Source organism: Anabrus simplex, chromosome 7 (assembly GCF_040414725.1).
Source record: "Anabrus simplex isolate iqAnaSimp1 chromosome 7, ASM4041472v1, whole genome shotgun sequence".
Taxonomy (NCBI): Eukaryota; Metazoa; Arthropoda; class Insecta; order Orthoptera; family Tettigoniidae; genus Anabrus; species Anabrus simplex.
Genome location: NC_090271.1, coordinates 224576865 through 224603388, shown reverse-complemented (window position 1 = coordinate 224603388; position 26524 = coordinate 224576865). Strand labels below are relative to the sequence as shown.

General features: G+C 37.7%; 1 protein-coding gene across 1 annotated transcript in view; it reads left to right on the top strand.

Annotated features, from left to right (window-relative positions):
- RyR (Ryanodine receptor) overlaps positions 1–26240 on the top strand; it is a 623761-nt gene extending 597521 nt beyond the window's left edge. The window contains exons 97-104 of the mRNA XM_067151578.2: positions 4744–4874; positions 10692–10844; positions 11064–11124; positions 11849–11995; positions 12118–12249; positions 15805–15961; positions 16054–16219; positions 26081–26240. Of these exons, the coding sequence (XP_067007679.2) occupies positions 4744–4874; positions 10692–10844; positions 11064–11124; positions 11849–11995; positions 12118–12249; positions 15805–15961; positions 16054–16219; positions 26081–26240 (1107 nt within the window). The remainder of the gene's footprint in view (positions 1–4743; positions 4875–10691; positions 10845–11063; positions 11125–11848; positions 11996–12117; positions 12250–15804; positions 15962–16053; positions 16220–26080) is intronic.
- The last annotated feature ends 284 nt before the right edge of the window (positions 26241–26524 follow it).

Below are 26524 nucleotides of genomic sequence, written 5' to 3'. Positions count from 1 at the left end.
ATAGACATGATGTTCTAGCGTTTGGGCTTTTGCCATGTCAGGAAAACAAGGTGACTTTCTTGGCATTTCTCAGAGAACTTGCTCCATGTCTTCAGAAGAAAATCTCATCTGTTCACGAGAAAGACTTCTCCAATAATGACATTTTGAATTAAGAATACTTTGCAGTTAGTCTATTGTAAGTGGTACTCTCGTTCAATCAGTAAATCAATCAATCAATCAATCAATCAATCAATCAATCAATCAATCAATCAATCAATCAATCAATCAATCAATCACCACTGATCTGCATTTAGGTCAGTCGCCTAGGTAGCAGATTCCTTATCTTTGGTTTACCTAGACTTTTCTTAAATAATTACAAAGAATTTGGACATCTACTGAACACTGCCCTTGGTAAATTATTCCAATCCCTAACTCCTCTTCCTATAAACAAATATTTGCCCCAATTTGTCCTTGAATTCCAACTAACTTCATATTGTGATCTTTCCTTCTTTTGAAAACACCACTCAAACTTATTTGTCTACCGATTTCATTCCACGCTATCTCTCCACTGAAAGCTCGGAACATACCACTTAATGATATGGATGTTGATTCCTATAGGGAACCTGAAATATTTGTCCCGAATGAGTAAATTTATAACACCAATATAAATGGTCCATTATTGGACATTTTAAATTTTCCAGCTAACTCATTCCTGGTTGCCAGCGTTACGTCCCATTATGCTAAGTTGGTCTCATCAGTTGGTAAATAGCACACCTACCAAGGCCTCCACGGTATGCACTAGCCATGCGTCCATAAGTCGGTGCCAATGAGTTAAGAGGGCTCTGCAAGAAAAGAAAATGTGAAGCAAGTCATAGGATAATAATTGCCTGGGGTCGTTTTACCTCTCACTGAGACACAGTCTTACAATTCTTAACATTCTCCAAGTTATGACAAACTTTAGCGATATGTCTTGGAAACATTGTTCTTTAGGGAACGGTTTTGCACGACTTCTATATGCAGGCCAATTATCCCATATATAGTATATTCCAATAATAAAACATTATTGTTGTTTTTTATTATTATTATTACTACTATTATTCCGCTTTTACGGTCTCATTGGTCCACTTCAGTCAATCATTTTCTAGTCATCTTCTTTTCTGAATTGCCCAGTACCAGTAGCTTTGCTTTTGTTCTGATCTTTTCTGTCATTCCTCATCTGTAAATATCTGTTTCATTGTATGTCGTTTGTCAATTTTTGGTTTAATTCTCTTATGTTTTTCAGTTTCTTTAAATTTTCTGTTTTGATTTGCAAATCATCCAGAGTTGTTTTTAGTTCTCCAAAAACCATCAAAAAAAGTAGTTAGTGGGACTTAAAAACAATAACGTTATTTTTACCTACCTCTGTTGGTACATCAAATCAAGGATTTCACAGTCATCCTTGTGTTTTATTTAACTCGCTTGTTTTGTTTAAGATGACAATTTCCTGTATCCAGTAAAATTGCTGCATATTTCCCAAGTTCCACAAATGTTTGATCTTCTCCACTTGCTTTGTAGTTTTTGAGCTCTTTCAAAGCTTTGTAGACCTTATGAATTTTGGGAAGGTTTATATTTTCTGCTTGTGTTTTAATTAGGGTTTGTATGTTTATCCAATTTGGATTTCGTAATGGACTTGGCACCACAAAGATATTTCTCGAGATGCAGACAGGCTGTTGAGAGCTAAGGCCTATAGTTTTTAAAAGTGTCACTAAATTTAAATAATCCTTAAACAAAAAATACAAACTTACTTATGAAGAGGTGCTTTTGAATTCAATGAAATTTATCTTTCATTTCAAAAATGTTTACAAAACAGCTTTTCTTGCTTTCTGATTTGTAAGACCTCATTAAAATCCAAATTTGTTGAAAGCTAAAACATGAAGACATGTTAGTCTTTCTTGGCTCATTATAGAGCATGAACACTTCTAACTCTAGAGAGCAAGGAGAAAGTGCTCTCAGTCTCTACAAGTGTCATCAGTAAAGTGCAAAAGAGACGAAGTTCAATGGTCAAGTCTAGATACACATTTAACAACTTCTAATCAGTGAGAATGTTCAACAACTGGAGTAGTTTCAATTCCAAAGAAAAATTTGCTGGTTGTAAGTGCTCCATTTCCAAAGTAATTTTTCTTCTGAAACAAAGACTTTGTAAAATTCAGCCCACTTTTTCACATCAATCTTTCCGTCAAGTTGTTGAACAGTTTTAATTACCTAAAAACTGTTTATCAGTACACAGAAAACAGTGATTTTAAAGTTATCTTTCTGATTGTTATTCTGCACTTCACAACTTTCATCAGGCAGAAGCTTTGTTTTTTTTCTTTTCCTTCATTCAGGAAGATCTTGTGATATTCCAACATTATCAGCTACAAGTTTACATTCTTGACCTACATTATCCCACTTGGAATGCAAGCATGTTTAATTATCAATCAGCTGATGAAGGTTGATGACAACTTTGACTTCCAAAGTTGCTTGCCTAGCCTGCACAAGTAAATCCCGAGGTTTGATTTCTGAAAGGAATTTGACCCATACAGATAACTGAAATGTATCTAAGTGCTGCTCACTTCCCTAGTATTTATGTCATAGTTTGTGGAGTGCGATTAAATTCTTTATGTCTTATTTAAAGCAACTTTTAGTCCTGGCTGACAGGTGACAAAAGGATGCACACTCCAACTCTTGCTGACCACCTTGTTTTGGATGCAGAAAAAGAGAACACTGAATGCTGTCTTGTAGAATCTCTCGTCTGCAGGAAAAAAATTAAATGAATGTGTGAAAACGTGCTGTCTTGACATGTTTTATCAGTTGAGTACACTACAATGAAACATCATTTACTAACATGGAACACTGCTCTTATGCAAACTTAGACCAGCAACAACATCTAAAACCTGTTTACTATGTCTGCACTGCAGCAAATGTAGGTTAACAGGTATATGTTAAATTCTTACCTTACCTTCTTCGCCATAAAGATATAAACTGTGACATGCACATAGCGAGTACAAGGGTAACAAAATTTGTGCTAGGATTTGGCTTTGTACTTCTTTGTAGATGCTGCTCATGTTTGATGCATTATCATACCATTGAAATCTTTCAGTAATATGATAATTATCAAATCAAATTACATCAAATATAAAATAACTACAAAAATCTCATTTTTGACTTACCCTTGACCTTTGCAATTTACAAACAAGATTCCACGTTCTTGAAGAGTTGAACAAATCAGATCTCCTACGGCTTCTCCCGTCTTCTTGTTATAGTCAGCAAACTTCAAAAACCTTTTGTTAATTCCATAAATACATTTTTCATCATTGTTTCAAAGAGCATCATAGTGGAGAATAAATACTAGTTGTTGAACATGTGACAAGTCAGGAGTAGCAACCACAATCACTGAGTAGTATTTAGCCTCATTAATGTCATCTGCAATAGTCCATGTGCACAACACACAATAAATTCATTCTGAATTTCACCTGAAAAGTAATAGACTTGCATTCACTTCATTCTGGCCTGAGATGCTTTTGCATTGTTCAAATGATCATTTAAAAGTGGATCATAATGAATGACTAATGAGTTCCAAAATTCCTAGGTAATTGCTATTCCTGGGATCACCAATAAGGTGTGAGTCTCCTTTAAAGGGCAGTCCTCCTTCACCTAAAAATGGAATCTCATGTAATATTCTCCCGTCTTCTTGTTATAGTCAGCAAACTTCAAAAACCTTTTGTTAATTCCATAAATACATTCCTCATTCACACTATTTTGCTTTTCAGTCTTTCTTAAAGCAGGGTATTTACAGTTGAACTGTCTTTGTGGTCTGATTCTAAGCTTCGCCACTCTAGATAATGTAACTTATGATTTACACTTTTTTCATGTGGAGACAGCTTGTCGTGGATTCTTTTCTGATGATGATGAGGAGGAGTTAGGGAGAGGGTGAAACCTGGTGTCAGCATGCAGCCTTCTCCTATTGAATAACACCAAAGGGTCTTCTAACAGATGAATCTTCATCAACAGCATTGTATGCTCTCACCATAAATGAACATTGCAGAGAAGTTTGGGGTTGAATGAAGGCTTTTAGCACGCAATTTAGTGATCAGAAATTATTTACTACCACCTCTCATAGGAGTGCGGTTTAAGGATGAACGGCCTTCAAGATACTCCAGCTATAGGAAGTATCACAAATGTCTGCCTTACCTACCTTGGCCTTCGCTAATCCCTTCTTGGAGAATTATTCTGACCTAGTAGCATTCAAGCCGTATTAACATTTATCAAGTTTTGGAACTACATTTCTGTTCCCTTCTGTTCACTCTTCAACTGACAACCGATTGAAAGGAGGGCGGGAAGAGTCTCTCTCTTCTCACCAACAACACTTTAAGCATTTGTTTTAGTAAATTTGTGCTATTCTTGTAATCTTCTTCCTTATTCATATCAGAACATTGCAACACAGAAGTATAAAAAAGGAAATTAAATTTAGAGTGTATCTCTACCTCCTTCCTGTCCCCCTTATTGCTGCTTGCTCTGTCGTCCACAAAATATTTCCCAATTTTTGCAACAGAGTAAGTTGTAATTCATCAGAACGTTTACCTTCAGCAAGTGTTGTGAACTCTTGCTTTGCTATACCATTGTATATAACTTCTGAAATAATATAAAAGATGGCTGTTAATTTTTCAGATATTTTATACATTCCTTGTGTTATTAAAGAAATCCATACAGATTAACAAGAAACTTAACATGTGGTATGTTTTTCAGGTACCCTTGGCCATCTTCAAACGAGAGAAGGAGATTGCCAGGAGGCTGGAGTTTGATGGCTTATACATTGCAGAGCAGCCAGATGATGACGATATCAAGTCGCATTGGGATAAACTTGTAATTTCGGCCAAGTGAGTAACAACTTACAGTGAATAAGGAAACAAACTTTCCAACAAGTATTTGTGAATTAATGAACTATTTTTTCCAAGTAAATATAAATCAATAATTCAAGAGACTTTAGAAAATTTAAAGTGTTTGCAAATGAAGCCCCTAACTTAAATTCTACTCTTCAAAACAACAACAACAACAACAACAACAACAACAACAACAAAGAATACCCCCTCCTAATCACTGCCTTTGAAATAACTGATGGAATCATTTTACTTTTCCTGTAGTAATTACTACTGCCCCAGTTGCTCCTGATAGAAGTCAAGGGCTCGGATTGACTAGATGGTAGCATAATTTACTTCCAATCAATAAAGACTTGCTAGAATAGCAAATACATATGACTGAATTGTCTGTGATACTCTAATGTTGTTAATAATATTTGGGCAATTAATAAAACTGAGAGTGTAGACAAGAATTATGAGGGACCAGTATTTCCTAAAAGAATGAATACCATGCTTGCATTTGGGAGATGGTGGGTTCGAATCCCACCGTCAGCAACCCTGAAGATGGTTTTCCATGGTTTCCCATTTTCACACCAGTAAAATGCTGGGGCTGTACCTCAATAAAGGCCTTGGCCATTTTCTTTCTAATCCTAGTCCTTTCCCATCCTTCCCTTGCTGGAAACCTTCAAATGTGTTAGTGCAATGTTAAACCATTAGCAAAAATAGAATAAAAAATGAAAAAAAAAAGAATTAATAGGGGATGTTCTGCAGTTATATTTTTTTCTATTTGAACTGCTGAATAGTGAAATAAAAATAGAAGTTCTTCTATTTTAACTTGATGGACCAGTTAGTGTTTTAAATTCATTGTAGAGAGAATTATGAATTGACTATCAGATAGCAAATTTGTGATGAATCTATACATATAAAATAAAGAGTTTTGTCTGTACATTGCTCAGAATTTTAAAAAGGATGGTATTTCTGTATCGGTTGTGTCCACAACAACAAGGAAATGCCCTTTTTAATTTTCCGTTATTTCTGTCTGTCTGTCTGTCTGTCTGTCTGTCTGTCTGTCTGTCTGTCCACGCATCACGAGAAAACGGCTGAAGAAAATTTCGTGAAAATTGGTATGCAAATTCAGGGAATAAGTCGCCAGAATCTGGCCATAAATAATTTTATTCACGCTGAGAGAAATGGTAGTTTAGGGGAAGGCCTAAAAATTTAATTCTCAAATATTTATGTTATTAGTGGTCCTATCTTAATGAAAACCAGTATGCAAGGTCAGGGAATAAGTCTCTACAATCTAGGCTATAAATAATTTTATTCACACAGAGTGAAATGGTAGTTTAGGGGAAGGCCTAAAGTTTAATTCTCAAATATGTTATTAGTGGTTGTATCGATAAATACTACACAACTAAAGTTATATATTATTAAACTTCCAATAATTTATGTCTTATACATTTTTACCATACCACTATGATCAGAGATACTCATGAATTTGGATTTTTGTTACCAAGTCCATATCAGCGCCGAGTCACGAGAAAATTTAATGAAAACCGGTATGTAAAGTCTGAGAATAAGGAACTATAGTCTACGCTATAACTAATTTTATAACACTCCCTAATATCAGAGAATCGGAAGAAACTTAAATGTTTTTTTGTTTTTTGTTTTGCTAGGGGTTTTACGTCGCACCGACACAGATAGGTCTTATGGCGACGATGGGATAGGAAAGGCCTATGAGTTGGAAGGAAGCGGCCGTGTCCTTAATTAAGGTACAGCCCCAGCATTTGCCTGGTGTGAAAATGGGAAACCACGGAAAACCATTTTCAGGGCTGCCGATAGTGGGATTCGAACCTACTATCTCCCGGATGCAAGCTCACGGCCGCGCGCCTCTACGCGCACGGCCAACTCGCCCGGTAAAAAAACTTAAATGTGAAGGCCTACAATGTAGAAAGCTCATCAAATTGATCAACAATAACATTACATTGACCATTGTTTGTTGTGATGTACTTTGTATGTTCTGTTGCCACTCATCTCCGATAGATAGGGTTACTGCTGCGTACTGAGGTGTTTTTTTTAAAATGTGCTTTATGTTGCACCGACACAGATAGGTCTTATGGCAACGATGGGATAGGAAAGGGCTAAGAGTGTGAAGGAAGTGGCCTTGGCCTTAATTAAGGTACAGCTCAGCATTTTCTTGGTGTGAAAATGGGAAACCATGGAATACCACCTTCAGAGCTACCGACAGGGGGGTTTGAATTTGCTATCTCCCGGATGCAAGCTCACAGCTGCGCGCCCCTAACCACACGGCCATCTCGCCCAGTCGTACCGAGTGTAACAGCCTGCCTGAATATTGGCGGGAAGTACAGTAGATGGGTAGTTAGATAACTTTCTTCTTTAGCATGCCATTCCTCTGGTTCATAAATGTCCTGGTACTACTGGTATGTAACACGCTGGTTCATCATAGCATTCGAACTATTAAGTCCTTACTCTGAGGCAGCGATTGGAATGAGCAGTGTCCATATATCACAGTTAAAATTGAAATAATAAATAAAGAGGTTCAACCTATTCAATACCAATGAATAAGAAATGCAGTGATTACATTCTTATTTAATAATAAGTAGAAGTGGTACCGGTTTCGACCCTAGTCCAGGTCATCATCAGCCGATTAAAACATGAAAAACAATGCATAGGGAAAAAAAAAAAGATCAAGTTCACTCCGGATCAGTAGAAGAGGCGATATAACGGAATAATGGCAGAGGAGTGTTCACGGCTGTCTGCGGCCTGGTCACTCCAGCTCTAGATCTTTGGACTGTTAGATCGACCCCTAGTACTGTTCGTTGAAAGTGAGAAAATGTGCGGTTTTTCATTTGATCGAGTATTTCATATGATGGCATTGCTTTTAAACGCTACATTCCCACTGATGTTTTTGTTGTGATCTATGTTGACTTCAGTTAGGAAAACCACAAAGACAGTCTTTCTGAGAATCCCGTAGTGAAGCACGGGTACATCAGCTAGTACATTTATAGCAAAGAAGGCAGCTAAGGATAACATGATGGCAAGCATAGTTGGCAGTCATACAAATTTCAGTGAAAAATGGAAGGGTATGTATAGGTATTTTAAGGCAAAAACAGGTTCCAAGAAGGACATTCCAGGAATAATTAATGAACAAGGGGAGTGTGTATGTGAGGATCTTCAAATGGCAGAAGTATTCAGTCAGCAGTATGTAAAGATTGTTGGTTACAAGGATAATGTCGAGATAGAGGAGGAGACTAAGGCCAAAGAAGTAATAAAATTTGCATATGATAACAATGACATTTACAATAAGATACAAAAGTTGAAAACTAGAAAAGCGGCTGGAATTGATCAGATTTCTGGGGATATACTAAAAACAATGGGTTGGGATATAGTACCATATCTGAAGTACTTATTTGATTATTGTTTGGTCGGAGGAGCTATACCGGATGAATGGAGAGTTGCTGTAGTAGCCCCAGTGTATAAAGGAAAGGGTGATAGACATAAAGCTGAAAATTACAGGCTAGTAAGTTCGACATGCATTGTATGTAAGCTTTGGGAAGGCATTCTTTCTGATTATATTAGACATGTTTGTGAAATTAATAACTGGTTCGATAGAAGGCAATTCGGTTTTAGGAAAGGTTATTCCACTGAAGCTCAACTTGTAGGATTCCAGCAAGATATAGCAGATATCTTGGATTCTGGAGGTCAAATGGACTGTATCGTGATTGACCTGTCTAAAGCATTTGATAGAGTGGATCATGGGAGACTACTGGCAAAAATGAGTGCAATTGGACTAGACAAAAGAGTGACTGAATGGGTTGCTGTATTTCTAGAAAATAGATCTCAGAGAATTAGAGTAGGTGAAGCTTTATCTGACCCTGTAATAATTAAGAGGGGAATTCCTCAAGGCAGTATTATCGGACCTTTATGTTTTCTTATATATATAAATTATATGAGTAAAGGAGTGGAATCGGAGGTGAGGCTTTTTGCGGATGATGTTATTCTGTACAGAGTGATAAATAAGTTACAAGATTGTGAGCAACTGCGACATGACCTCGAAAATGTTGTGAGATGGACAGCAGGCAATGGTATGTTGATAAACGGGGTTAAAAGTCAGGTTGTGAGTTTCACAAATAGGAAAAGTCCTCTCTGTTTTAATTACTGCGTTGATGGGGTGAAAGTTCCTTTTGGGGATCATTGTAAGTATCTAGGTGTTAATATAAGGAAAGATCTTCATTGGGGTAATCACATAAATGGGATTGTAAATAAAGGGTACCGATCTCTGCACATGGTTACGAGGGTGGTTAGGGGTTGTAGTAAGGATGTAAAGGAGAGTGCATATAAGTCTCTGGTAAGACCCCAACTAGAGTATGGTTCCAGTGTATGGGACCCTCACCAGGATTACCTGATTCAAGAACTGGAAAAAATCCAAAGAAAAGCAGCTCGATTTGTTCTGAGTGATTTCCGACAAAAGAGTAGCGTTACAAAAATGTTGCAATGTTTGGGTTGGGAAGAATTGAGAGAAAGAAGAAGAGCTGCTCGACTAAGTGGTATGTTCCGAGCTGTCAGCGGAGAGATGGCGTGGAGTGGAATGACATTAGTAGACGAATAAGTTTGAATGGCATTTATAAAAGTAGGAAAGATCACAATATGAAGATAAAGTTGGAATTCAAGAGGACAAACTGGGGCAAATATTCATTTATAGGAAAGGGAGTTCGGGATTGGAATAACTTACCAAGGGAGATGTTCAATAAATTTCCAATTTCTTTGAATTCATTTAGGAAAAGGCTAGGAAAGCAACAGATAGGGAATCTGCCACCTGGGCGACTGCCCTAAATGCAGATCAGTATTGATTGATTGATTGATTGATTGATTGATTGATTGATTGATTGATTGATTGATTGATTGATTGATAGTACTTCTCAACCTTCCTCTCTTCTTCCACCCATTCTTAGAATGCATCCACTTGTCCTCTTTTGCTTAATCTCTATACCCACCCTTCCATTTTGCATTAGTTCGCTCCCTAGGTATTTGAAGCTGTTCACAGCTGACCATTATTTTTGATTCCTTTCCCTATTCTGTCAGAGAGAGAGAGAGAGAGAGAGAAAGAGAAAGAGAGAGAGAGAGAGAGAGAGAGTGTGTGTGCGTGTGTGTGTGTGAGAGAGAGAGAGAGAGACATATATATTGAATGAAATTGAACAGAAGATAGTTATATTGTAAGCATCATGGATAGAGTATGTTACACATTAAAAACACAATTAAAATTTTTTGTCTGCAGCCTTCATCAGTGAAGGAAAGAATTAGAATGGTGATGATCATTTCTAATAAGTAAATGGGAGAATCGATGGACTGGAAAGATAGACATGAATGTTTAACCCTCTTCCCACTCTCTTGCCTTCAGAGATCCCAAAACTGGATATCAACTGGTGCTCTGGTCTAGGGAAGCACTTGGCTTTAACATTAGAAAACGACTCCTTTTTCCCATTCTCTTGTCTCACCTTTCCTGCTCCTTTCACCTCACAACAGTGCCTACTTGTCAATAATTATCACCACCATTCTTACTCTATCCTCCAGTGGCAAAAGCTCAGTTGAAAATTTTGGACCCTGTGTTTCTTTTATGTGTACTCTGTCCACGTCTGCTTACTCAGTAAGTTGCAGCTCTCCATCTATTGGCTTTCTTACTTGAGCATTTAAGGTTGTATTGGTGCATGTACAGGATGTATTCTATTGAATGACCTTTTCTTATTAAAAAGATTATGTCTATTACAAAATATATCTGTCTTTGTAGACTATACTGTATTTGATGTATTCTTTTATTTTCAGATCATTCCCTGTTAATTATTGGGATAAATTTGTAAAGAAGAAGGTTCGTCAAAAGTACAGTGAAACCTACGACTTTGATTCCATTAGTAACTTACTGGGAATGGAAAAGACTTCCTTCACCCAAGAGAAAGAAGGGAGTGGATTTGTCAATTTGTAAGCACAAAATGTTTAATTTCTCACAATGTAATTAATAAATGGAAGTAAACTACTTTAATCAAGTAGAATATTGAAGGAATAATTGATTCTACAGTAGAGCTATCGTACTGGATGCATTGTCACTTTTTCTTCTATACCAAAGTAGCTCAAATGAAATGATTACAGTTCCATAATTAGGAAAACATGTTTCTTCATGCTGATTTCTTTCTCTTGCAGCATTTTGAACATCGATTGGAAATACCAAGTATGGAAATCTGGAGTTACTATCACAGATAATGTACGTATTATGTGTTATTTGTTCTTTACTTCATATCATTTCTTATTAATAGCATCAGTACCTTGTATCTAAATTTTTGTCAATCAGGACATTTGTCATCTTTTCAGTCCAGCTAATTTTGAGCATTTGCTTATAGCAGCAGATCTAGCTTGAACTTTTTATATTTCCTCACCATCCAAACCTCATATCCATATAAATCTATCCTCCAGACACTGGGAGAATTGGCCATGCAGTTAGGGGTGCACAGCTGTGAGCTTGCATCCAGAAGATAGTGAGTTCCAACCCCACTGTCAGCAGCCCTGAAGATGGTTTTGCATGGTTTCCCATTTTCACACCAGGGAAATGCTGGGGCTGTACCTTAATTAAGACCATGGCCGCTTCCTTCCCACTCCTAGGCCTTTCCTATCCCATCATCGCCATTAGACCTATCTGTGTTGGTGCGACGTAAAGCAAATTATTTTTAAAAATATGCTCCAGAAATGAGATATAGCAATGAGAAATTTCTATGCTTTTTTTTTTTTTTTTTTTTTTAATCCTTATGATGAAATAGCTACAAGCTAGAGTATTTGTGTATTTTCAACTCAAACACCACACAGCTGGATATTTTGCTTAATGGAGTACTATCCTTTATTTCTATTCCTAATAATCATATTCTCTCTACTGCCTTTTCTTATGTTATTCTGAAGAATTTCAAGCACTGATAAAACTTGTCATGATGTTGCAGGCTTTCCTGTACAGTTTATGGTACTTCATCTTCTCTGTCATGGGCAACTTCAACAGGTTCTTCTTTGCTGCTCACTTACTGGATGTGGCTGTTGGTTTTAAGACACTGCGTACGATCTTGCAGTCGGTAACACACAATGGTAAACAGGTAGGTTTTCCTCATATATAAGCATTGCATTTACAATGTAACCAATGAAGAACTACGTAAATAAAACTGTTTCTAAGTGGTATTTTAATACTTTATAGACTAATCTAAAATTTATGTTTCAGCTTGTCTTAACGGTGATGTTGCTGACAATTATTGTGTACATATACACAGTAATAGCCTTCAATTTCTTCCGAAAATTCTATGTCCAAGAAGAAGATGAAGAAGTTGATAAAAAGTGTCATGATATGTTAACAGTGAGTATATTGGTTTTTTTTATATTATTTTTTATTCTCTCTCTTTAACAGCACATCATAACACCTTTATATTTCAAACACAAAATATTAACTAAATTGTGACACATGTGAGTTAGCAACACACATCAGAGAAAAACTTTTAACAAGATATTGCTAGTACAGTAATTATCTCAGGAGATGTCCAGATGCATGGCTGATTCGTCAGCATCTTGACCATGAACCCATGGGGCCCCGGGTTCAATTCCCAGCCAGATCAAAGGATTCTAATTGAAAATAGTTCATTCCTTTGGTTTGGAAATAACATTCCTGCCACTCTCACACCACACACAACACTATCCTCCACCATACTAACATGCAGTTTCCCATATAGAGCAGATGCCCCCACTCCTCATCTGAGGGTCTGCATTACAAGAGCTGCACCAAAATAGTCATAACAACATGAAATTATTTTTTAAATCTTAGATCTGATCAAATAGTTAGTGTAATTTCATATGGTATAAAAACAGGATACTAGCAATAAGAACACAACTACATGTAAAGGATAAGCACAATGACAATGGTATAAAGCGAGCAACAAAAAGTAGAGGGTGAACACAAAGCATAAAAAGACATATTTACACACTGTTGTCTGCATAGTTTGCTTTCATCCTCATTTATCTCACTTCTCCCAGATTAATTTCCTCTAAATCTACATGTATACTGAGGGACAACTCTGATCCTGATCTGAGGCAACTGATCCTCAATGTTAATGTAGTAAATGTGAGATAAAGAGACAGACAAACAAATCCATATATTCAGTACTATTTGTTGTAACCTTAAAAAAGTTACATATATTGGTACAGCATGAGCAACAAAATTATATGTAACTCTTTGAAGGTTACAACAAATAGTATTGAATAGGTGGAAACCTTTAGCTTTTGTTTTACATTATATTGCTTTTCAATACGGATTAATATAAAATTTATTACCTATGATAAATATACTGTATTTGCTCGCATGTAACTCGCCACCATGTATATCTCGCACCCCATTTTTAACATTTGAAATTGCAGGGAAAAAAGTCCCCTCACATAACTCGCATTAATTTCTGATGTCATAAAGACATACAGTACAAACACAAAATAAAGTTTGGGTATTCCGTGGACATGCCTACATTAAATATCAGGACTGTACCAATTGCTGTTGTGGGTGACAGTACAAGAAGAAGCTGCATTTCTTTCTACCTGAAGAACGGTTGAGGCTAGATGTTGTAACAAAAATACCTAACTCGCAAACCCCCGCCCCAAGGCTGCATTCCTAGCCAGTCAGTCACACTCGGCCATCTCTCTCGCTCTTTCGTCTTTGTTAATATTCTTATCACTACCTGTCCGGCAGAGCTGATCATGTGAACTGAGGGCGTTTCCCTGTCCAGGCAGTCAAGTGATCACGGTATTAGGTATCATCTGTCTGTTGTATTGTCGACAACTACCAGTATTCTGTCTTCACTTTTCATTGTTGTTTCTCATTTAAGTTTTCTTCTGTAGGTCGATCTTTAAGTTATGGAGAAACGTGGGAGTTCTATGGCTGGGTTTAAACTCAAAGTGATAAAATATGCTGAAGAACATAGTAACATAGCTACCGGTCGAGAATTCAGCATGACTGAGTTTAATGTTCGCTACTGGCATAAACAGAAAGCTGTGCTAGAAACCACCAACTGAACACATAAGGCATTCAGAGGGCCCCAAAAACTGGTAAGTTTCCTGAACTGGAAGATGAGTTGCTTCGTTATGTTACAAAGTTGCGAATTTATGGCTTTAGTATCTCGCACGAGATGCTACATTTCAAAGCGTGTAAACTAGCAATTAAGGGAGGAATTAGCTGTTTGGATTCAAAAGTGAGCCGGGGTTGGATCCATAGATTCATGACACAAAAGGGATTGTGTTTGCGAATGCGAACATCTCTCTGTCAGAGAATGCCAAGCAATTTCAGTGACAAAATCATAGATTTTCATCACCATGTGATAGCAATGTGGAAGGAAAACAATTACCTCTTAGCTAAAATTGGCAATGCAGATTAAACCCTGATAAACTTAGACATACAATGCAACACCACCATTAACAAGAAGGGAGAATCTAGCATGCTTGTACCTACAACTGGGTGTGAAAAACAGCATTGCACAGTCATGCCAGCAATAACCACAGACAGAAGAAAATTGCCACCGTATGTTATTTTCAAAAGAAAAACAGTGCCTAAAGCGAAGTTTCCCAAAGGCATTCATGTACGGGTTCAAAGGTCCATACGGTGTGGGGAGCACGGCCAGTGGCACTGCTTCGATGCCCAGCAATGCTAGTGTAAGACAGTTTCCACGGACACTTCGTGTAAGACACGAAGAAACGTCTGCAGGAAATGAAAACCAATCTTGTTGTAATTCCTGGTGGACTCGCACATTGTGATTGGGTTATGCGGGCATGGGTTATGGTGTCAACAGACATTATTGTGAAGAGTTTCTTAAAGACGGGCTCGCAAATCCGTTGGACGGAATTCAGGATGATGCAGTATGGGACAGTGACCAGAATGATGCATGTGAGAATAGCTCGGAGACTGAAGGCAGTACAATGAAGAGGGTAAGTATGCCAGTTGTCTTGTTTCAACAGCCTAATGCAAATTTTATATTTGGGGGGGGGGGGGGGATTACGATCTTTTAAACACAAATCCCCACATATGTTCACACTTATTTTTTGTCAAAAACGTGCGAGTTATATGCGAGCAAATATGATATGTATATACAAAGTGTCGAGAAAAATGTACCGGTACCTGCATTTTGAATAAAACAACAAGTCTAGTGCTCCTGTGCATACACACATGTTCAAACTGGATACTACCATTTCCAGGACACAGTAATGCAGACCAATGGATTCAATAATTACAAACCATTTCTGGTTGAATTGTGAAACATCATCTTTCAGTTGCCTCTTTCAATTCCTCACCTGTTGTTGGTTTGGTACTGTAAATCTTAGCTTTGAAATAACTCTATAAAAAAGGTCCATTGGCACGAGGTCAGGAGAACACAGAAAGATTTCAACACAAACTCTTCGCCTAATTCATCTGTTTGGAAACTATTTTAAAAACCACACAAGAAGAGGCACTGAGTTATAGCTACTCAAAGAGAGTACAATTTTTTTTCTGGTGAGACACACTACATTTCTTTCTCTCTGCTTTAACTGTCCACCCTGAAAAATGATAGAATAATAACTTATTTCAGAAGTCCTGATGTGCATTTTTAAATAATTACTGAGAGTAAAATAGAAGTCACCTCAGTAAGGTAGCATTAAATACAAGGACCTTCCTCACACTATGTAAGTGTGGTGCAGGGGACCTGGTTATCTTAAACAAAAAATAATTCATCTCTCATGAAACGTTTCTATGCTATGTACAACTTTGATTAATTTGATTATTCTATTCATATAATTATAAAGATCTGAAAGAAAAGGCATTTTATTTCAGACCCCAATTTTCTATCTAATGTACAACTTTAGTGAATTTAGTACTAAAAATGAAACTTTTTTTATGTTGCAGTGTTTCGTGTTTCATCTTTATAAAGGTGTAAGAGCTGGTGGAGGCATCGGTGATGAAATCGAGCCTCCTGATGGTGATGATTATGAAGTGTACCGCATCATGTTTGATATCACATTCTTCTTCTTTGTCATTGTCATTCTGCTGGCTATCATTCAGGGTAAGACTGACTGTATATATTAGGGAAAACTTAGGATCACAGAAATTGTTTTAGAACAACTTTTTTAATTATTCTTTAACTTACTCTTTCAGGTTTGATTATTGATGCATTTGGTGAGTTGAGAGATCAGTTAGAAAGTGTTAAAGAAGACATGGAATCAAACTGTTTCATATGTGGCATCGGAAAAGACTATTTTGACAAAGTACCGCATGGCTTTGATACACACGTCCAGCAAGAACATAATTTAGCCAATTACATGTAAGTATAACAAATAAGAAATTTCAAAGTCTAGTAGTGAAAATGTATTTATCCGCAAAAATCTTCCTTGGTGATAGTATTTGCTGGTAGGTAAAATGCATCTTTTGGAAATAGTATGGTACATTTCCCTGCATCCATGCCGGACATTATTTATGAAATTATGAAATTTTCTATTTATTAATAAAGTTATACGGCTGTAGAGCAGGCATGTCAAGGTCAAGCGCACACCAGGTGAGCTGCATGCAGCAGGTTTTCTTTACTCCCATGAGGTCTCGGCTGACACATGCTGACTCGAGTGGAGAAACTAGGAGGAGACGAGTTAGGGGTGCACACTATTCCTTCATTCATTCCTTCCTTCATTGAGAACAAAGTACACTACCTCTAAATGACTAGTCCGGCTCCATGGCTAAATGGTTAGCATGCTGGCCTTTGGTCACAGGGGTCCCGGGTTCGATTCCCGGCAGGGTCGGGAATTTTAACCATCATTGGTTAATTTCTCTGGCACAGAGGCTGGGTGTATGTGTTGTCTTCATCATCATTTCATCCTCATCGCAACGCGCAGGTCGCCTACGGGCTTCAAATTGAAAGACCTGCACCTGGCAAGCCGAACATGTCCTCGGACACTCCCGGCACTAAAAGCCATACGCCATTTCATTTGTAAATGAATGCTACCCTTCACCAATATCATTAACCTGATGAGTGCTACACCCGCCTATAGACGGGTTGACGCGGCTGTCCACCACTGCTACGTCTGTCTCCAGATGGTGCATGGGAAATTTAACTTTTTGAGCTTCCCATTTCACTCTTGAGTGCCGATTTAATCTCTGGCATGTTCTGCCATCTCTTGGGCATTATGTAGAACTAATTGATCACGGCTTACATCTTCGGGAAGTAACTTACAGAGCTTTTTGTAGATATCTGTGGAGCTCATCTGTGATGTAAACAAGCATAGCGGAACAACAAGCTAGTTGCTCTCGCAGCAATGTTATTTCGGATCAAAGAATCTTTCAGTTGTTAAGCGATTTTGAAAGTGAGAGTGATACAGTGTGTGCTGAAAATATTGTGAGAAAGAAACAGAGCCTCCTCCTAAATGAAGGAAGGAAAACACGGTAAGTTTAAAGGCTATTTCATCACTATTTTCGTGGTGGACGGATGACTGTTCTCCACCAGACTTTCAAGTAACTGTGACAGACTCTGGGAACCAAGTAGACCGAGCTTGATAGCTGCAGTCGCTTAAGTGCGGTCAGTATCCAGTATTCGGGAGATACTAGGTTCGAACCCCACTGTCGGCAGCCCTGAAAATGGTTTTCTGTGGTTTCCCATTTTCACTCCAGGCAAATGCTGGGGCTGTACCTTAATTAAGGCCACGGCCGCTTCCTTCCAACTCCTAGCTCTTCCCTGTCCCATCGTCGCCGTAAGACCTGTCTGTGTCGGTACGACGTAAAGCAACTACCAAAAGAAAAAAGGAACCAAGTAGTGTTTGATGACAACCCCAAAATCAATGATTTTTTAAAACTACTCTGCCAGTGGAGTTGGTGCAGCTGGTTGTTGATGAAACAAATTGGTATCACAAAGAACTAGTGGAAAACATTGAGCTGTCACCACATTCCAGGTTTAGAAAGTATTTTAAAATATCAACTTATGTACTTATAAAGAGTTACATGTATTAGTTGCCTACAGATTTTTAGGAAATAATTTTATTTTCGGCTCTTTACTTTGCATAAAGATGATGTATGCGTGGGCCCAAATTATGTAATTTTGTTTTCTCTCAAAATAATATTGAACATAAGTGTAGGATTTTACTTGTGCATTTAGTTTTTTAAGAACAAGCATTTATAAACATTTTAAGCTAATCACCCCACTGATAAGTTAAAAATTGAGGCTTCAACAAAAAATTTACATACAAATGAAAAAACTCAGCGCTGAGGTACCAAACAGTCAACTGCTAACTCAGCACTTAAAATTTTAATAAGACAACATATGTTGTTAATTTACATGAAAAAATAATAAACACATTATTGATATATACAAATCAAATAGGATTGTAAGCTACTTTAATTTCTTTTTTTCTTTTTTACATAGTTTTATTATTGGAGCACTTCAATTGGTCATATACATTAAAGTCTAATAGTATTAAATAGAGTCAGCTTTTCAGCTTCTTCTTCTACTCCCAAAACTTCTTCATCCTGTTGGACCTGGCTGCCCTTTGGTTGTCAGTAATAGTGTACTTCCTTTGTTCAAATGTTATGAGTTTGAATTGTAAGTGTTTATTCCTTAGAATCCTCTTTCTCTTCTCTGCCTTCAATTTGGAGCATTGAAAAAATGTAATTCTTCTAATCATTCAAGATCTCTGTGAACCAAGTTTTCTTTGTTTTATTTTTCCAGAAGTAACTAAATAACTGCTTCACTAGTCGGGTTTCTGGTTGTCTGAATACATGACAAAAAAAAAAAAGCAATTCTCCTTTTCTGCACTGTATCTATTATTGATTCGTTTTCACGATATACCACTTCATTTAGGTAATACAGTAATAGGCTACTTCAGTACTACACATATTAACCAAATATTAAATGAAGAATTAAATTCTGACATGTTCAAGATAAATTAAATTAATAAATTAAGATTATTCTCGTTGACAACACAAAGGTGTGTTGCAATAAATTAAAAGCATTCCGGTGAGCATCGTGAACATCGTGATTTCGCTTCCTCTGAAGAAAAACTTTCCCTAAAAGCGACCCACTTACGTACACTGAATTCCCGAGCTCTGCTGACGTTTGCTGACAATAATTCAGTTATTGTTAGGCTTGATGGTGCTGGCAGACATTATTTTCATTACTGCATTGAGATGTATGTCTGTTAACAGAGATAACCGAGCTTGATAGCTGCAGTCGCTTAAGTGCGGCCACTATCCAGTATTCGGGAGATAGTAGGTTTGAACCCCACTGTCGGCAGCCCTGAAAATGGTTTTCCGTGGTTTCCCATTTTCACACCAGGCAAATGCTGGGGGCTGTACCTTAATTAAGGCCACGGGCGCTTCCTTCCCACTCCTAGCCCTTCCTTGTCCCATCATCGCCATAAGACCTATGTGTGTCGGTGCGACGTAAAGCAAAAAAAAAAAAAAACCAACAGAGATCGGAATCGAGATTTGTTGATCTTCATCCTGGAAAAGAACTGTTCACATCTGTAATTAATTACTTTCAAAGATTGACAGGATTTCTGTCACAAACTTTCAGAATTGTGGGAAGTGTAATATGACAACTGTGTGGTAAAGTCAATAATTTCCCTTTCTTTGTTTTCTTGCTCCAGCTGCACGTCACATATTACCTCTATAAGTTCCAGTTGTAAATTCTGGAGTATGTCATCTGGAAGAACACTAAACGGTACAGAAAAGAGCTCCAGCTTTCCTTTCACAACATCAAGTTACTGAAACCACCTATCCTGTACTGATATGCACAATACAGCTCATAATGATGCCTAATGTTAAACATTTTGTAGACGACATACCCTTTACACACTAAGCACCGAGCTTCTCATTTATGTTTGCGACTCAGGAAACAGTGTGACCTTTCCAGGTCAAATCTACCGTAACGTTTGCTCTTACCACTATCGTCGTGCATTGTCCTTTCGTTTGCCTGGCACAAAGAGATCTGGTTTACTCATCCCTGCTGTAAGCGAACGTACTGTTAGTTCAACTGCCCTCCCTCCCGCCTAGAGGAGAAGTTCTGCCCGCACGCGTGCGAGGTCATTTCCAGACCATGCGATATTTCACTGCGGGCACTGTTTGACATACCTGCTGTAGAAGCTGCATAATGAAACAAACATGGGGATTCTTAGAATGATATACAGTATAGAACAGAGGAGAAAAAGTAATTACTGTATAGAGAACAAACCTAAAATGTATTATCGATTTTAAATCACCCCTCCTCCTCCTCCTAAATGAATAGTGGTGTATCCATAGACTTTCCAAAGCCAGTTCATACTCTACTGAGTTACTTTTGGGGAACCCAGTCCTCTATATTGCTTTTTCAGAGTTGTTCCAGTTTTACCCAGGTTCCAGATTAGAGGGTTTTTTTTTTTTTTAATGGTGGTCAATGTATTATAAGACCAAAGACAGACAATTTTCTATGTTCTCCACTGACTTCATTGTTCTTGAACTCAATAAGATATTCATAGACCGTGCAATCCAGATTAATTTGTAATTCCTTATCATATTTTACAGTATCTCAAGAATTGCCCAGTGGTCAATAATGTCCAAATGGTGCTGTCATACCTACCAAAGAAATTTGTTTAAATTTTTCCTTCTCAGAGCCATCCCCATTTTGGTTTGTCAATTGAAGGTCTAGAGAAAGGAGGAGAGGTGTTTGTGTTTGAGTCAGCCTAAAAGTTGGACGGGCTGTCCAGATACACTACCATGGGTTGATGGCTATAAAACAACTCTTGAAACCCAACCCTATACTGAAGAGGTGCACTAATCCAGAATTGATTGGCCAGCAGCTTAATCATCTACCCACTTTTACCTTCACTGTAACTGGTAAACAATAGCATACCTTAACTAGTATAAACATATATGACTAAGCTGAGAGAGAGAGAGAGAGAGAGAGATAAAAGCTCTGTATTGAGGAGGTGAGTGGGCTGGCCCCATCATTGGCTGTCCTGACAAGTGGTTTTCTGTGGTTTCCCATTCTCACTTTTACACAAATGCTGGGACAGTTCCTTTTATAGGCCACAGCTGATTCCTTCTCACTCTTCAGTGAACCTCAAATCATTGTCACACATCTCCTGGTCAGACAGAGGGTGTCACCCTCCAAGTGGCTCACAATACCGTTTCAGGATAAGAATTTTTTTTTTTTTAACGTATCTATACATATTCACCAATTTTGGCTTTGATGTATAATGTTATGTGAAGTGAACTGCTTGACAATACAACTGTTGGCCAGGACCTCAAGCCAGAAGATAACAGTCTAATAAAAAATTTGAAGTGTTAATATCAAAGTTTGTTCACTTGAGCTATCTATAAAGCCTTCTCTTACACTAAATCAAGTTTAACAACTACATCAAACTGATACAATTAAAGTAACTAGGAAATAATTTTAAGAATTGACAAATAACACAAAGCTTAAAGCTAGTTATCAAACTAACAACATTTATCATTTTAAAGTCCATATAATTGAAGGTGAGCACTCCTCTAAATAAAAGGACATAGTGAGGATAATACAGCAAGAAAATGACTGCGACACAGAAGTAGGGTTGCCGATAGCCCAATTTCAGGACATAAATTATGTAATCTTCCTTATTGTGATGGGAGGTACAGAAGAAAGGCCCCTTGCATGGTAATGCTAATCTTCAACAATAAGAATTGTTCTGACTAATCAAAGGAAGCTGAAAATAAAGATGTACATTGAAATAACAATGTAAGGCTTCATTTTCAATTCTACTGTACTGTATATATTCCTCTGTGAACAGATTATTAAAATGTAATGTGAAGAGAATTGCAACACATTCTACATGTTACGACACTCAACAGATAGGGAGATATGGTTCCTGCCAGGCATTGAAAATATGAAAAGTGATGTCAAGGAAAAGAACATGGTACACATGGAAATAGGAATTATGAAACTTTGTAATTATTGAGTATTGTATTTCACCAGAGATTACTGGCTATCAAATCATCATCATCATCATCATCATCATCATCATCATCATCACTGATCACTGTAATCTGCAGTTAGGCGAAAGTGAAAAAGCAATTCCCTGATGATGATGATGATGATGATGATGATGATGGGAATTTTAAAATATCCCAAGATGGCTTTATAAGTTCTAAAAATTTCAGGCTTTTGTCTTTTCAGCCCAGAATTCTTCATACACCACAAAATCGCAGACTATCTGTGAAATCTGTGACATAAGGTAACCCTACACTGAAGGGACAAGGATGGGGAAGACAGGTGGTGATAGACACTGCACATGGCACTGGGGGATCACTGAATGTTCTGCCACTTCCCTATCCTAGCACACATTTTTGCTATGTAAATTGCAAGTACATTTAATTATTACGACTGAAAGTACAGAACAATTTCACATTTGTCTTTTTTGTGTCCATTTGTAAAACAGGACTCAAAAGATACACAATCTCAAACTAAAAGGAGGACACATTAGGGCACCAGGAAACAGGTCTTAAAAATACTCAGCAGGGGAAGTGTGCTTCAGTTCTGATATTGCAAATACAGAGATGTATTCAATAGACATAATAAATGGACAAGGGAATATAATCCCTGAGCCAGTTTTGTTACTTTACCATTATAATAAATTATGCTTCTAGCTTTGAAACATTTGAACTAAGACAGTTCATCACATTACAGAAACTACTGAAACACAAACAAGAACAGCATAGTTCAATGTGTCCATCTTCTACCATAGATGATGACCTATTTCAGGCTAGCTAGATTGTACTTACTTACTTACTTATCTGGCACTACAGCCCTGTGTGAGCCTTGGCCTCTTCTACGATAGTCCTCCATCTACTTCGATCCTGAGTGGCTGGTCTCCATGGGCGGATGTTCATTGCCCTCAGGTCGGCTTCGACTTCATCGCTCCATCTATTACGGGGCCTTCCTTGTCGCAGTCTTTTATCTATTCGGGATTTAACTACTTTTCTTGGCATTCGATCTTCCTTCATTCTTTCCACATGGCCAAACCATCGCAGTCTCTGTGCCTTAATAAATCTAACTATATCCTCCTGGTCTCATATGTTCTGCATATCAGCATTCGTCCTTATCCTCCAACCATTCTGGTCTTGAATTGGGCCATGAAATCATCTATTGATTTTTCTTTCAAATATTCCTAATTTATTTGCATCAGTTATATTCCACTGGCTGTAGCAGAATTTTGGTCCAAAATAGTATAATGTTAAGATTATTGTAACTATGCAATAATACACTAGTAGAAAATGAAATCCCAACACCACGAAAGAGTTGTACTAGATAAACAAAATTCGGGAGGCGTGTTAAATGTCTGAAAGATTATGCTGATTCAAATTAGCATACTTGTTGACAAAGAGTGGTGCTAGTAGTGCCACTATAACCGTGCAAAGAAAGTTTGCTTCAAATACGCACTGTAGACTTTGTGAGCGTTAGTTATCGTCTGATGCTGATGCGAGTTAGGTGTGAGTAAACCATGCCTTTAAGGAGGCAAAGAAGGCAGTATCAACAGCTTACTGAGTATGAACAAGGTCATGTAATAGGGCTGCGAGAAGGTGGATGTTCTTTCCGCAATATTGCAGAAAGACCTGGCAGAGATGTAACCGAAGTACATCTGCATTGCAATCATCATCATGGGAAGGCACTGTCTCAAGAAGACCAGGGCTTGGCCACACACAGGCCACTAAAGAGAGGGGAGACCGCTGTATTTGCTGTGTGGTCGTAGTGGATCGTACTACATCTGCAGCAGCCTTTAGAGCATCAATTGGAACCATAGCGACACAACAAACTGTAATAAATCAATTACTTGAGAGACAGCTCCAAGCCAGATGTCCTGTAGCATTCATGCCACTGACTCCAAATCACTGCATTCTGTGACTTCAGTAATGTCAAGCTAGATCTCACTGGAGGGTGAAGTGAAGATGTGTTGTGTTCTTAGACGAGAGCCAATGATGACCGTAGTTTGGGAAGGGGGAGTTCAGATGAGCACTTGGAACCAAGCTGTCTGCAACGTCAATGCACTGGACCTACACCAGGAGTTTTGGTCTGGGGAGTGATTTCCTTTGACAGCAGGAGTACTCTTATTGTTATCCCAAGAACCTTGACAGCAGATTTGTACATCAGAATGGTGATTGAACCGGTTGTGCTGCCATTCACTCGCAGTATTCATGGGGGTGTTTTCCAACAAGATAACTCTCGTCCTTATACTACTTCTATCATCCATTGTGCTCTACAGAGTGTTGACCAGTGACCTTGGGCTGTAAGATCACCAGACCTATTGCTCATTGACCATGTATGGGATATTATAGTATGACAATTCCAGCGTCATTCAATACGAGCATTAACTGTTGCTGATTTGACCAAGTGCAACAGGCATGGAACTCCATTCCACAAAATGACATATGCATACCTGCCAAATTTACAAAACCAAAAATCAGGAGAAATCAGGAGATACAATTGGTCAAATCTGCTTATTCTTCATGTCTTGTACAATACGGGAGTACTATGGTATATACAACACTTATTGTCTAAAAACCCGACTGTTGCTGTACGAGGTTACTAGGTGTATCTCTGTTCCCTCACAGGAAGTACGAGGTATGTGAGTGAGATGTTCGGTCTCTGATAAGCCCTCCGAAAATAGTATGAACTCATGCTTCACACGTGTGAATCAGTCATGACCTTGGATGACATTACTTAGCAAATGCATAGATTAATATATTGCATCACGCACCCGTGTGATTATACGAAGTGAAATGCTATTATTATCGTAATAAACTAAAATTCACCAGAATTGTCTCCAAATGTCTCTTAAAATCTCTAGAATCGACTAGACTGATGTAATTCACAACTAAGTATTTTTTTATTTTCCACCTATTCGATACATTAAATTGCTTAAGGCAACTTATTGGTTGAAAGTTGTACATGTTTTGTATATTATAAACATCTTCAGCCACATAACACTGTTTAGATGAAAAATTCATGTAATGTCAAAGTATCAATGCTTTAGAGGAAGTGTCCTTAAAATTAACATAAGATTGACAATATTTTAAGAACACTTCCTCTAAAGCATTGATACTTTGTCATTACATGAATTTTTCATCTAAACAGTGTTATGTGGCTGAAGATAACATACGAAACATGTACCTTTTAACCAATAAGTTACCTTAAGCAATTTAGTGTATCGAATAGGTGGAAAATAAAAAATAGTTGTGAATCTGTGCAAGTGCGATACGGACCATGAAGCTGATTTTATGTAATAGAGTGATGTGAACGAAAACTTAACATAGCACGCGAGAATGAGAGATTGACAATGGATGTATGCGTCGCGATAAACAGGTTTCAATAAACACCACACATTCGCGTGCATTTCACGTATTGAACTTCGATATTTCATTTGAAAGAGGCCAATGAGCGAAGTTCCGGCCACTGGCATACAAAGCTGAAATAAGGGATTTGAAAGCAAATGTTTGAAGTTCACCAAAAAATAAGCTAAAACCGGGATAAATAATAGAATAATCGGGAGGCAGGAAAAAGTGTCAAAAATCAGGAGTCTCCCGCCTACATCGGGAAAGTTGGCAGGTATGCATATGACACCTGTATGACACAGCATGCACATTTGCATGCCTGTATTCCAAATAATGGCAACTACAGCAGTTATTAATGTATCACCATGTCACATGCCTTCTCATGCAAACTTGGACCTGTGACCGGGAAACTTTAACCAAATGCTGGGCTGAGTAGCTCAGATAATTGAGTGCTGGCCTTCTGACATCAACTTGGCGGGTTTGATTCTGGCTCAGTTCGGTGGTATTTGAAGGTGCTCAAATACGTCAGCCTCATGTCGGTAGATTTACTGGCTCGTAAAAGAACTCCTGTGAGACAAAATTCCAGCACCTTGATGTTTCCAAAAGCTGTAAATGTTATTAGTGCAATGTAAAACCATAACATTATTATTATTATTATTATTATTATTATTATTATTATTATTATTATTATTATTATTATTATTATTATTATTATTTTAATAAAATAAATATGTTTCCTTGACAACTGCTTAGCCTAAATTGCATTCCTCTAAACTAATGTCTTCTTGGTATTAGAATTTCATTTTCTGTCAATGTATGTTTTCTGATTCAATAATAATATTGTACTACTTTCCTGTTTCAGGTTCTTTTTGATGCACTTGATTAATAAACCAGATACAGAGTACACTGGTCAAGAAACTTATGTCTGGAATATGTATCAACAAAGGTGTTGGGATTTCTTCCCAGTTGGTGACTGCTTTAGGAAACAGTATGAAGATGAACTGGGAAGTGGGGGTGGATAATTTGCATCACTGTCCTCTACTGCGTCCAAGTTGCTGTGGCATAACAGATAAAATCTTTACACAATGGACATAATGATCTTACTGTTCCAGTCTCTTTTTTCTTAATGGGATGGATGTACTGGACCAAGATTGTCTCTTTTGTTATGTTTACTTGTAATGTGACTGTCAAGTACTTGTGCACTTGATCAGAACAGGAAGAACTTCAGGAATAAATGTGAAGTGAAGACAGCTGTTGAATGGTCATGAAAGAAACCCTTCTCTTCCACAGAGTTTGATCATGGTTG